At 42.9% G+C, this 13,458-nt stretch overlaps 1 protein-coding gene across 1 annotated transcript in view; it reads right to left on the bottom strand.

The window, feature by feature from the left end:
* The window catches only part of LOC138982075 (telomerase protein component 1-like), an 87,781-nt gene extending 75,869 nt beyond the window's left edge, over positions 1–11,912 (bottom strand). The window contains exons 1-11 of the mRNA XM_070355295.1: positions 11,620–11,912; positions 8,939–9,119; positions 7,425–8,104; positions 6,816–6,950; positions 6,126–6,287; positions 4,997–5,093; positions 4,219–4,454; positions 3,240–3,376; positions 2,811–2,968; positions 1,890–1,999; positions 545–635 (exon numbers count right to left, since the gene is read on the bottom strand). Of these exons, the coding sequence (XP_070211396.1) occupies positions 545–635; positions 1,890–1,999; positions 2,811–2,968; positions 3,240–3,376; positions 4,219–4,454; positions 4,997–5,093; positions 6,126–6,287; positions 6,816–6,950; positions 7,425–8,104; positions 8,939–9,050 (1,918 nt within the window). The 5' untranslated portion in view covers positions 9,051–9,119; positions 11,620–11,912. The remainder of the gene's footprint in view (positions 1–544; positions 636–1,889; positions 2,000–2,810; positions 2,969–3,239; positions 3,377–4,218; positions 4,455–4,996; positions 5,094–6,125; positions 6,288–6,815; positions 6,951–7,424; positions 8,105–8,938; positions 9,120–11,619) is intronic.
* Between the last annotated feature and the right edge of the window lie 1,546 nt (positions 11,913–13,458).

Here is a 13,458-nt window from a genome sequence, read left to right as displayed (position 1 = left end):
TCTACAGTAAAACCCCTTTTTAAGACCTCAAAAAAAAATCAGAGATAATCGGGTCTAAAGAAAGGAGGAGCGTTAAAATGGGGGGGAATTGACAGAGGTTATGAACAGAAAATCTGAGAAAACAGGGTCTTAAAATGGGAAGTCTTATATTGGGGGGGGGGGGGGGGGGGGGGGGGGGTGTGTGAGTCTTAAAAGAGGGGTTCTACTTGATCACATTGCTGGAAAATTTGGGTGGCTTCCTCCCAGTTAAAGCTATAGACAGCAACAAGAGTTGCGCTACCCATGTGCGTGTGGGGGTAATATCAACCGTAAGTACTTCTGGCAGAATGAGCAAGGTTGTTTTTTTGATGCACCACAGTGGTGATATGAAGGTGGGACATGAATAATGTCTTCCAGTCTGCACATAAAGTTAACCCATGTCCGTACCGGCCTGGAGTCAAACCCGCGATCACATTGACTGAAAATTAATAAATGTTTTTATCACTTCAACACAAGAGTCTTTTTAAACAGAATCACACAAACAAAAAGAAAGTTTGGCACTTACGGCTTTTGTGGTATTCTTTCTCCAAGTCCTGCAGAACTTCATATGCAGAGAAGAAGCGGAATGGGAACTGCTTGCTGTTGGACACTTGTCTCTATGTGACACAAACAAACATTCTTTCTTTCTTTATTTGGTGTTTAACGTCGTTTTCAACCATTCAAGGTTATATCGCGACGGGGAAAGGGGGGAGATGGGATAGGGGAAAGGGGGGAAATGGGATAGAGCCACTTGTTAATTGTTTCTTGTTCACAAAAGCACTAATCAAACAAGAAGAGCAAACGCTCGATCGAGTCACTTTCGCAGTTCTGAATATTATATGAGGCATCAGATGGACAGGAAGAAATTGCTATTCACAACACAATGAGTCACGTTCACATAAAATTTGAGCCCGGTCACTTTTATAGTTTCCGAGAAAAGCCCAACGTTAAGTTGTGTGTTGCCGAACAGAAAAGGCTAGTTATCTCCCTTGTTTTTCTGATAACGTTCGTAAAAGGCTACAGATGTAAATACTTTGATGTAAAGAATAATCCTACAAAGTTTCAATCACATCCGATGAACTTTGTCAAAGATATAAAATGTCTAATTTTTCCTTTGACGCTGACCTGTGACCTTGAAAAAGGTCAAAGGTCAACGAAACCATCGTTAAAGTGTAGAGGTCATTGGAGGTCACGACTAAACAAAATATGAGCCCGATCGCTTTGATAGTTTCCGAGAAAAGTCCAACGTTAAGGTGGTGTCTACGGACGGCACGGCCGGCCGGACAGACTAACACTGACCGATTACATAGTCACTTTTTCTCAAGTGACTCAAAAATTGCTCCAGGGGTTTGCAACGTAGTACAATATATGACCTTACTGGGAGAATGCAAGTTTCCAGTACAAAGGACTTAACATTTCTTGCATGCTGCTTGACTAAAATCTTTACAAACATTGACTATATTCTATACAAGAAACACTTAACAAGGGTAAAAGGAGAAACAGAACCGTTAGTCGCCTCTTACGACATGCTGGGTAGCATCGGGTAAATTCTTTCTCGTCCCAACCAATATGGGACTCCCCCTAACCCGCGGGGGGTACAAACAAACATGCAGGATGATGTACTGCAACACGCACCTAAACAAGCTAAACTCCCTGAAAACGCCTTTACACGTAAAAAGCACGAGAGTTTGTGGGAGCTTTTGCACGCTCAAAATGTAAACACCAGTACATTTTGGGCTACCGACATTTGTTAGAACATAACAATAAAGCAACTTTAAATGTCCCAGTCTTTTTACCTAAGGCTGCCACAAATATCTCATTCTCTTCCTGAGCCTAATGAACATGTAACTCGGAATGTCAATTTCACCAACCTGATCTGTGAGCCTGCGAATCACAGCTGTGTGATGCTTGTCACTGATGCCAGCTTTGATCAGATTGCGAAGATTACGCAGCATAGCCATGAAGGGCAGTTTCTTGTGGTCTGTGAAAGTAAACGCAAACAACGAGTGGTATGGTATATACATCAGGGCAGCATGCACCATGGAATCATTCTTTACAGTGGAATCTTCCTTTTCGGATCTCTCAAAATCTGAGAAAATAAGGACTTAAATAGAGTAAAATTTACAGAGGTTAAGAACAGAAATCCAAGAAAACAGGGTTTTAAAAAGGAGTAAGTCTTAAAAAGGGGGAGGGGGGGGGGGGGGGTCATCGTCTTAAAAGGGGGTTCCAGTGTATGTCAATTGAAAGAAATGATCAGATCTTAACCTTACTGAACAGATAAGCGATACAATCCAAGCTCACAGAAACCCGTTTGATTTTTTTGTTCTCTACTGCAATACCGAAGAATATCAAGTTCTCCCTCCTTCAAAACATAATGGTACATGTCCATGTAATTTTAAATTCCTCCAAGAAGAGTGCACCTCATAAATAACATGTATATTTGTTTTCCACTAATGTACGAATTATTGCGAACCAAAGCATTACTGTCCAGAAAAGACATCTACATTTAAAGCACTCTTTTCTCTTGGTCCCAGGATATACTGTCTCTTAGGATTCAAAATTACTTGGATGAAGCTGACTTCGTGAAGTCTATTTTAAAAAGCTAAATGCACATAGCTTTGGCATGGAATTTTTGGTAAAAAGCCCTGGCACACTCGACTGCAGGTCAATGAAGGACAGCTTTCACTGCAGCTACAAAAGTAACACTAACCCACAGAATTGTTAAAAGATTTCATGACCACACACACACACATTCAACAGAACAAAATAAAACAAAACAAGCAAAATCCTACCGAGCAGGTCTTGCCAGGTCTCTGCCTTGTTGCCTTTCAGCGACACCTGAGTTTCCCATGTCTCTGGAACGGGCAGCTTCATGCGTTTACCTGCCCTCTCCTCCTCCCACATACCTGGCAGACGCCGCTGGTAAAACTCCTCAGGTGTCAGGGGGTACCTGATGAATTCAAATATTGTGTCAGAAATGATGGTGAGATCTAACACAGTCTATTTTTTTTCCATAAGTTAGTCAAAAGGATAGGCAATGCTGTGTTTGGGCATAGTTAGGAATTAACCCTGTGGAAATGACGTCAAATTCTGAAAGAAGAGCATCCGTTTGAGATTCATCGGGTTATTGCCCTGTGTTTGAATATGGGCGTTCACAATATTCCAATTTGACAAGAATTGTACAGTGCACGCCTATCTGTAAGAAAAAAAAAATCACTCACTTTTTGCCAATCAGGGACATGACATGATCCACTGGTTCTGTGATGTGCAGTTTGCGGATGAGCTGTTTGAGCGTGAATGTCTTCAGCTGTCTCTCCTCCTCCGTCTCACTCTCCTCATCATACTCTACTCCGCTCACCTGTGAAAGAAAGAAAATTAATAGTACTTTTTTCGTACAACAAATGAAAATCCTTGCTTTTCTGTCTTTTTTTCTTCTTACTTTTTTGAAAAATTCAAAGACTTCTCTTTCAGTTTTTTTTAATCAAAGAGGGCTAAAGCAGGTAGTAATTAAGATGCTAAATATGCACAGACACACAAACACTGCCTGACAGACACAAACTGTGAGTCATTCCATGTACACACACATATATATTATGCGGAGCTATAATCCCAAGACACACAAAATCAAAAATGGGTACCCACACAATCACACAATGACTCTCACAGTCACACATCGACACCCACACCAATACCCACACAATCACACATGAACTTTAACACAGTCACACTCACACATCGACACCCACACACTCACACATGGACTCTGACACAGTCACACATCGACACCCACACAATCACACAAGGACTGACACAGTCACACACCGATACCCACACAATCACACATGGACTCTGACAGTCACACATCAACACCCACACCGATACCCACACAATCACACATGGACTCTGATACAGTCAAACATCCACACCCACACCGATACCCACACAATCACCATGGACTCTTGCTGACACAGTCACACATCGACACCCACACTGATGAACACACAATCACACACAGTCACCCACACACAGGCAACTACGTACACCTACACACACACAATCATAAACAGACACCTGTACACAAACACTCACACATGGACATCAACACCAACACACAACCAACAAGACCACACAAAAGCATAAAACAGAGACAACATGACCATGCATGCACACACACAAAAAACAACAACAACAACCTCTCACCTGTCTTTTGATACCACCATCTTCGTCATCATCGTCATCATCATCACTGCTGGAGTCGCTGACGTCACCTTTCCGCTTGCTGCCAGCAGACATCATTCCTCCTCTTGCACCTCCTCGTGCAGCCATCGCTCCTCTCCCGCGACCCCTCATTCCTCCTCTACCTGAGGCTGCACTGTCATCAGCCTTCCTCTTGTCTTTCTTTTTCTTCTTTCCAGATTTGTCCTTGTTGTACTTGGCTGTTGATGAAAAAAAAAAGAGTTAAAATTGTGAAGTCATGAAATATAACGGAATCCCCCTTTCTAAGATTAACCTAAGTCTTCCTCCCTTTTGCTTTTTAAGATATTCTGTTATATAACCTCTGTTAACTTTCCTTGATTTTAAGACTTTGTCTACATTAAATCCTGATTTTCTCAGACTTTTAAAGGTCTCAATAGGTTAGGTGTTCCACTGTAGTTGAATTCCTAATTTTGTAGTAGCAGAAATGTTGAAAAATGTTTCCTTGACAAAAAGAAAGACATCGACAGACAGAAAGAAAATGTGCAATAAAAAAAAATCAAGAAAAAACCCTCTTTCTCCCCTCCTCACGCCACAGTAATAGAGAGAGAGAGAGAGAGAGAGAGAGAGAGAGAGAGAGAGAGAGAGAGAGAGAGAGAGAGAGAGAGAGAGAGAGAGAGAGAGAGAGAGAGAGAGACGCACACATACACACGCATGCATATATATACATGCAGAGGACCAAATAAAAAGGCATTTAAGTAACATGGTAATGTTGTGTACTAACCAAGCTGGTATTTGTCAAAGTCAGCGAACTTTGTGACCATGACCTTGCGCAGAGAGGCGGGCAGTGATCCAAAGTTCAGGTTTTTGTCTCTGAACGCCTGAAAAAGATGCACACATAAATCAAAAGTGCAATGAATCAATATCGTATTACTAGAATTCTACACACAGGAATGGCATACTCGAGATACAGTTGAACCTGTCAAGGTGACCACCTCTAAATAACAACCACTTACTCACTATGACAACCTGAAAGTACCCCCAAAGAGTCAGATTTTTTATAATCTATATACTTCAACTCTCCATAGCGACCACCTGTCAGAATGACCACTTCTGATCAGTATCTTGGGTTGTCATAATAGACAGGTTTGACTGTAAGAGGAAACTTCTACATGATTTACAAACAGTTGGAGATGTATGACCTTATTGTGTTTGTGCGTCAATGTACAGGCGTCAGTGTTTCTGTTTGTCTCTCTACATGTGTGCATGTGTGTGTGTGCTTGTGTGTGTGTGTGTGTGTGTGTGTGTGTGTGTGTGTGTGTGTGTGTGAGAGAGAGAGAAAGAGAGAGAAAAGGCGAGAGAGAGAGTGAAAGAGAGAATGAGAGAGAGAGAGAGAGAGAGAGAGAGAGAGAGAGAGAGAGAGAGAGAGAGAGAGAGAGAGAGAGAGAGAGAGAGAGAGAGAGAGAGAGAGAGAATTGAATTGAACTGAACTTTATTTAACAAGGATTAAGATTTAAGGCTACGCTTTTTCTTACAATCTGTCCTTGGGACGCACAGACACACAATGATAAAATTGAAAAATTAAAAAGTTAAAAAGTTTACCAACAAAAGGAGGTGAGAAAACTTCAGCACGTGATGATAAAGATGACGATGATGATGAGGCATGAAGAGCATGAGAGAGAGTGAGAGAGAGAGAGAGAGAGAGAGAGAAAGAGAGAGAGAGAGAGAGAGAGAGAGAGAGAGAGAGAGAGAGAGAGAGAGAGAGAGAGAGAGAGAGAGAGAGAGAGAGAGAGAGGTAAACATAAAGTTGAACAACAAGCCATCATTGGTGTGTCCGGCGCCTGTTATTGACTGAACGGCCAATCACGCTTTAGCATTCTTGTTTGATTCTGTTACAATGACAGTCAACCTACCTGATACACCTCTGCAACCTCAATCCAGTCGGAAGGCAGCATGATGCTGGCAACGTAGTATTTGCGGATAAAAGGTCGACACTCTGAGCGGTTGGAGGCAAGAGCCAACAGAAAGTTGGTGGTTGTGCGGATGTTCAACTCACGGCGACAATACAAGGCAACCTGAAAGTAATTTTCAATGAAGATATTCAAGGAATCGAAGAAACAGGAATTAGTTCAACTATTTTGATGACATATTGACACAGTGGAACCGCCCTTTTAAGACCGTTTTCTCAGACTTGCTGTTCATAACCTCTGTAAATTTAATACCCCCCTTTTAAGACTCCCTCCTTTTCACGACACGATTTGTTCAGTTATGAAGAGGTCTTAAAAAGGGAGACTTTCCACTGTAATCCATAAATGTTCTGTTTCACATTTTGAATTTTAAAGTTGTTAGACCACCTAAAATTGAGAATATATAGAAAGCCTAGAAAAAAGAGGCTGTGTCAAAATGAAGGCAGATTTACTGGTTTAAAGGTACAACATTTTTTTACTAAGTAAGGTCAAACTTGACACACACAGACTCATAGCCGTAACAGATTTGTTACCACACTGACTTCTGACAGCGCTTGCGCTGCCTTCTTTCTGGTCATATTCTGTCTTATCTAAGATCTGTATTTGAAGTTGTTCAAGAGCACCCTTGTGACTTACCTTCAGTACAAACTCTGGGTCATAGATGACAACCTTCTCAGTGATGGTTATCAGCTGTCTCCTAGCATTATCTTGTGGGTCACGGAAGTTCGGAGAACACAGCAGAGAGGCGCTCACAGCGTTGAAGAGGCCATTCTGTCAACAATCAATTTGCAATTGAAAATAAGAGGGATACAAACATGCGAAGGGTGAAAAATTACTAAACAAAGCATGTTCAGGACACAGATTCTTCACACAGCTCTTACTTAAAAAATCATATTAAACATACACTGAAACTAGAAAACAATATTTGGGAAGGGAATAAAAAGGCCAAATCAAACAGAACAAAATTAAACATAGAAATGAAATATATATATATATCAGTCCTGCCCCCCAAAAAGAACTTTAAAGTTAGATCATAGTATGATGTACTTGGACAGCAAAGAGTAAAAACACCAATACAAAAAAAAAAGCACTGTATGTAAGTTGTCATGCCATGTACATTAAACAAGTAACAAATACAGAAGCAAAAAATAATTTTACAAAAAACTTAAACACCTCCAAACTATTAAGTCATGAACCACAATCAATCTTTTCCTATTACAGGCGACTGAAAGTCACCACCAATACCTTCAGGCCCTCCACGTCCTGGAGAGAAGATGACACGTCACCCATCAGATCCACATCCTTGTCCGGCGGGATGAAAGTGACCAGCTCCATTGGCTCGTCCATCACCTCGTCTGTCCGCAGGTCGTACTCTGGCATGGCCATTCTCTCATATGCCCTCGTTCCAGGGGTGACGATCTTTCCCTCCAGCTTCATCTTCTTTGTCCTGCTCTTGCCCAGCTTAGATCTGCTTTCATCGACCTCCCGAGTCTTCTTGGCTCGCATCGGGCTTCTTTGTCTGCGTAGCGGCTTCTCTGTAATTTTTGCATCCGTACTGATGCCGAGAGACGGTTTTGCTGTGCTGCCACTGCCGCCGAGTGACAGGCCTCCAGAGAGGTGAGAGAGGGGAGCAGAACCGCCTTCCTCCAGACGCAGTTTGGACAAAGGGGACTCCAACCTGAGAGAGAGTCCCGTGGAGAAAGAAGAGAGACAAGAGTGCGCAGAGAGTTTGGATGGGCCCAGCAGAGAGCCGGAGCTCAGCAAGCCCTTGGAGAGGCTGGACGTCAGAGCTAGGCCTCCAGTCAAGGAGCCGCCAGTCAGCATACTGGAGCCGCCCATTTTGGACTTTTTCTCTCCAAGAGCATCAGAAGGGACCTCTGCAGGTTTGCATTTCTTTGTATCGTCATCCGTTATGGTGGCAGAGCCTGAAAAAACAGAAAAGTTCACAGAAGATGCCAAATCAGAAAACAATTTTGACAAATTCCATTGACATTTTGCAGACCAGTACAACAGCAAAATGCCCCTCTAATGAGACGTTTTATAATGAAATGGGAAACAATGAACCCTATTATAACTTGAATCGTGTTTTTGGCTCACGTAAGTGTAGCCTATGCGATCGTAACTTTGTCTGTCTGTGCGTGCGTGCGTATGTGCGTGCATGCGTGCGTGTGTATGTCTGTGGTAGAAACTCTAACATTTGAAGACGTCACATTACATTGACAACATTTGAAGACGTCACATTACATTGACGTCACATTATGACGTAAGAGGGTTAGACGTCACGCGAAGGAAGTACTGAAAGTCTCGGTCATTATTATTTTGAGCGGGCCGAGACTAGTTGGCAGTCGTGTCCCTGTAAGTAGGCTACATGCAGACAGACAGATCTAGATCTAGTGTCTCGCTTTCTTGCACAGTTTCACCTATGCTCTTTCTCTGTGTGTGTGTGTGTGTGTGTGTGTGTGTGTGTGTGTGTGTGTGTGTGTGTGTGTGTGTGTGTGTGTATGTGTGTGTGTGTGTGTGTGTATGTGTGACGGAGTGATTGAGTTTGTGTTACTGTTTGTCGATTTCTTACGTGAGCCTTGATGGCTTCGCCTCTTGTTTTAATTACCTTACTTCTTTGAACGGAAACTTGATGGATATTTCAAGCAACGTACACACACAGACTTGTACATCACATGCACACAAAATATGACACCCCCCCCCCCCCCCACACACACACACATACACAGAGTTAATTGCAGAAGAAAACACACACTCACCTAAAGAGAAGGTGCAAGTGCTGGACAGCAGAGAGGATGGACCAGTTGACCATTTGGCCAGCAGAGAACTGCTGGTACCCAATAGGTCCTTCTCCTGTCTCAGGCTGGACATTCTGCTGACCTGTGGACAGTGACCTCCAACCTACAGCTGTTGTTGGCACCTTGGCCTGTTGAACGTTGTCTGAAACCAAACAAGAACTCATGAGACCAGTTTTCTATGTTTTGTGTCAAGAAGAAAAAAGTGTTTATTAGTTGATAGCACGTTAGGCTGAAAAGAAACAACAACACCAACAATCTGAAACAGATACTGAGATAGGCTGCTTAACTTCCAAAATGTAGAATAAACAAGTCGTGTGAAGCGATATAAAAACATTTAGTCAACCTGCCGGCATCAAAGTAACAGATTAACACCATAAAACAGTCATCGCCGAGACTATATCTATATAAACTACTCACAAAAAGTTAGGGAACACCCTTCATTTTCAAGTGTTTTTGCAAATCGATGCTATTGTCAAAACTTTGCAAGCTACAACGCTGATCTTACACACACGCACAGAGTGGACTCCTGCCTTTGTTGTACAGGCTTGGTGTGCTGCACGTGCTACTCGAGCGTCAGTGGCTGAGCGTTGAAAATTGGTGAAAAGTTGGAAAATGTTACCGTTTTATGCTGACTCACCATTTTTTGACCAGGGCACTACATCACGATGGTCGGACGACAGAAGTTAAGCCTGCTGGACAGAGGAAGAGCCATAGGGTGGTTCCAAGACGGTGTTGGCGTACGGGAGATTGACAGAAGGCTTCTGTGGTGTGGTGGCAATCTCCCGTACGCCAACACCGTCTTGGAACCACCCTATGGCTCTTCCTCTGTCCAGCAGGCTTAACTTCTGTCGTCCGACCATCGTGATGTTGTGCCCTGGTCCGCCCAGGCCCTGGCTTTTATTGAGTAACCAGTGACCAGTGTTCACAGTCAAAGCATCAAGCTTTCACGTGCAGTGCATCATTTTGTCAGAAACACGCTATAAAAAAAATGGTGAGTCAGCATAAAACGGTAACATTTTCCAACTTTTCACCAATTTTCAACGCTCAGCCACTGACGCCCGAGTAGCACGTGCAGCACACCAAGCCTGTACAACAAAGGCAGGAGTCCACTCTGTGCGTGTGTGTAAGATCAGCATTGTAGCTTGCAAAGTTTTGACAATAGCATCGATTTGCAAAAACACATGAAAATGAAGGGTGTTCCCTAACTTTTTGTGAGTAGTTTATATATATACGTCTAGTGTCTGTGTGTGTGTGTGTGTGTGTGTCTGTGCGCGATGCGCGGCCAAGGTTCTCGATGGATCTGTTTCAAATTTGGTGATCATATTCAGGTACACCCTGGACACAACCTGGTCGATGAGATATTTCAATACGTGCTCTCAGCGTGCAGCGCTGTGCGCGCGCGCTGAACCGATTTTTTTTTTTGTGGTCTGGATCCACTACCAGTAACTCTTCCTTATCTTCTCCAGTGTTTTCAGCCGCGATTATCTCCCTTCCTCCATGTGGCGTCAATCCATATTCCCGTTACTACGTTACTATTTTTAGAAGGTCACTGCACGTTACTATTTTTAGAAGGTCTCCAGTGTTTTGCGCGTTTATCTCCTTTCCTTCGTGCGCTGGTATTCGGCTCTACTTCTTCCCGGCGAAGCCGGTACCCGGCGAAGCGGGTAATCATCTAGTTAACATATAACAAATTTGTCTTTAACTAATGGGGCTGGTACAGTGTTCGCATTAAGCAGACATTGTAAGCATTTTATTCAAGACTCAACTCAACTTAAGCTCTTATTCAGAATATATCTTTAAAACATCAACATTGTTAGTCGCATACTGAGCTGCGCCCTATTTCAACGGACTAGCATATAGTAGCAACTAAACAAGTTCAAAGTTTATCATTTTTGGGTTTTCCATGTGTTGTGTTATGTGTAGCATACATTCAAAGATTCGACATAAAACACGGAGTCTTCGTTCCATGTGCTCGTATCTTAGTATGCAGGAAGCAAGAGAGGAAGTGGGGAGAGTAGTCTCCCTGTACATCGAATAGCCTAGTGCTCACTCTGTTGCTCAATAATGTAACACTATGATTTGTTATACTTCCCTGTTTGACTAAATAATTGACTTGAAAACTAAAATGGACATGACAATCGACATATCCTTGTTTGATATTTTCTGAATGGAAAAAAATGTGCACTACATTACATATATATACAGTGGTACCTATCATGAAAACCCCTGACGGCCTTAATTGGGACAGGCTGCAGGGAGCCTTATACTTAACCGGTTACACTAGCTGATAGAGCAATAATTAATTTTAATTAATTTTTTGATTGCATGAGTCGTGACCAGACAATTGATTAATCACCTTGCCTGTACGTGTTCCTTTTTTTGATACAATTAAGTGCAACGTCTACATATATAGGCCTAGGTGGTTCATGTTTTTAGCCACTCACACACATGTTTTAATCGGGAACCAACGTTTCGCATATGAACTTAGATGGTGGCGCGCGGCAACACATATATCTGATCAAATTCGACATTTTCAGTCCGGTGTCCGGCTACATAACATGTGCGCTCTTGCTACACACATTGAACCGCGGTGAAGCAGATCTGCACAGCTGCCATAATTAACACAACACCGTGAAAATTACCTGTGTCTGCAGAAAGCTGCCTGTTGTTTCCACAGTTGTCACACCCACACTGCAGGTCAAAATCAAGCTTTCAATAGTCTTTGCAGCACATGCACTAGAAGTAGTACAGTCAAAGTGGCCAGTGGCCCAGTGGGGAGCGAAACCCTGCCTACAAACACGTACGGAGAACTTTCCAAGAAAAGAGAGAATTAGTTACATTTGTACTGATGAATCGATGCTTTGGGAAATGCAGAGCAAGTTTCAACCCATTTCGTCACGTCTATGCGACGTCGGCATATTTCATGGTTAACCCATCCGAGTCGAGCACAAACAACTTGCTCAGTTGCTATTTACAGCTAAGCTTATTCGAAGCATAGATATCCGTGCGAAGGGAGACCATCCTGAAGCACTCTTGTCTTATACAATTTTTGTTTTTAGGATGGTCTCCCTCAATCATCGATTTGCTGTGGCTCGCTTTACCATGACCTTTGATCGCACGGTTTCACTATGTTTGGCAACATGCACTCGAAGCTCACAAGATAATGTTTTCATCGATACATGTACCTTTCACTTCCCTTCACTTCATTTCGCGCGCGTGTACGCGTGTGATGTGTGTGAGCCGGTAGCCAGCTTTGTTTGTGACTGCGTTATTCTCAAAAACCGAGTTTTCAAGATTACTTCCAGCGCTCAGTAAAAACCAAAGGCTTTTCGTCGAAAATAGACACAATTTTGAAATTTCCTTCTTTCATTGGTATTATAGTTGCTTTCAATGTATGTAAACTTAAAGAAAACAAAAACGCAAATAAGCATTTTATCTTATTTGATAAATTAAGTGGAAACTCACTGAGTTAGTTGCGAGTCAGTCAATCTTTTCTTGTCGTCGTTTTAAAGACAGAGTTGTCAGTTGTTTGTGTAACTGAATTGAAGAAAGAGTAGCATCTTAAGAGAGAGAGAGAGAGAGAGAGAGAGAGAGAGAGAGAGAGAGAGAGAGAGAGAGAGAGAGAGAGAGAAAGAGAGAGAGAGAGAGAGAGAGAGAGAGACTGACTGACACGTGCCAGCCTTAGTGTGTGTAGGGGAGACCGGGGGCTAGTCCGCCCCCGGGGCACATCCGTCTTTGTCTGTGTATTCTTACGTTTGCCACCTTTTAGTCATTCACACCATGTGAGAGTGGTGTCCCTTCTTCCCGCCATATCAGTCCTGCAGAAGTTCAGAGGTTGCGCGCCCATATATCGTGAGTACAGGTCACAAAAAGTGTTTTTCTTCATTTTTGTAACATGAATGCATAGGAGTTGACTTAGGTTTTGATGCATTACCTCTGAGAACAAATACTTAGTCTTGGTGTCGAGTGAAAGTGCGTTAATTAAGGTCGAGTTCTGACGAAAGTTTTGCTTCTTCCTTCCCATGTTGTGCTCGCTATCTGGCACTAGAGTTGCCTGCCCGTGCGGGGGCAAGTCCGCCTATTTGTCATGGGGCATGTTCGCCATGAAGAATGTGCAGGTGTGGGGAACAGTCCAGTTTACATCTGCCATAACTGTGACTCTGATGGTGACTCCATCTATTCTCGATGGTAAAGATTGCAGATTCATGTCTAAAAAAGACTGACGCCGATTTGTGTTACATTCTTTCGACATTCTTTTGTATTTTGTCATTGGCATTTTTGAACCTAAATATTGAAGGGAATTAAAAAAGCTTTCCCACTGATCGGGTGCTTGTTTGACTGACTGTGTGTGCGTGCGTGTGTGTATAAAGCTTGCCCACTACTAGTCTTGTACCTACTATGGGATGAGAGCGGCGGACTTGCCCCACCCTGTAGGCGGACTTACCCCGACTTGGGGCAAGTTCGCCTACGTTAGGGTAGGT

Source organism: Littorina saxatilis, linkage group LG12 (genome assembly GCF_037325665.1).
Source record: "Littorina saxatilis isolate snail1 linkage group LG12, US_GU_Lsax_2.0, whole genome shotgun sequence".
In the NCBI taxonomy this organism is placed as follows: Eukaryota; Metazoa; Mollusca; class Gastropoda; order Littorinimorpha; family Littorinidae; genus Littorina; species Littorina saxatilis.
The sequence above is the reverse complement of the archived record's forward strand: the minus strand, read 5'-3'. Positions and strand labels throughout refer to the sequence as shown.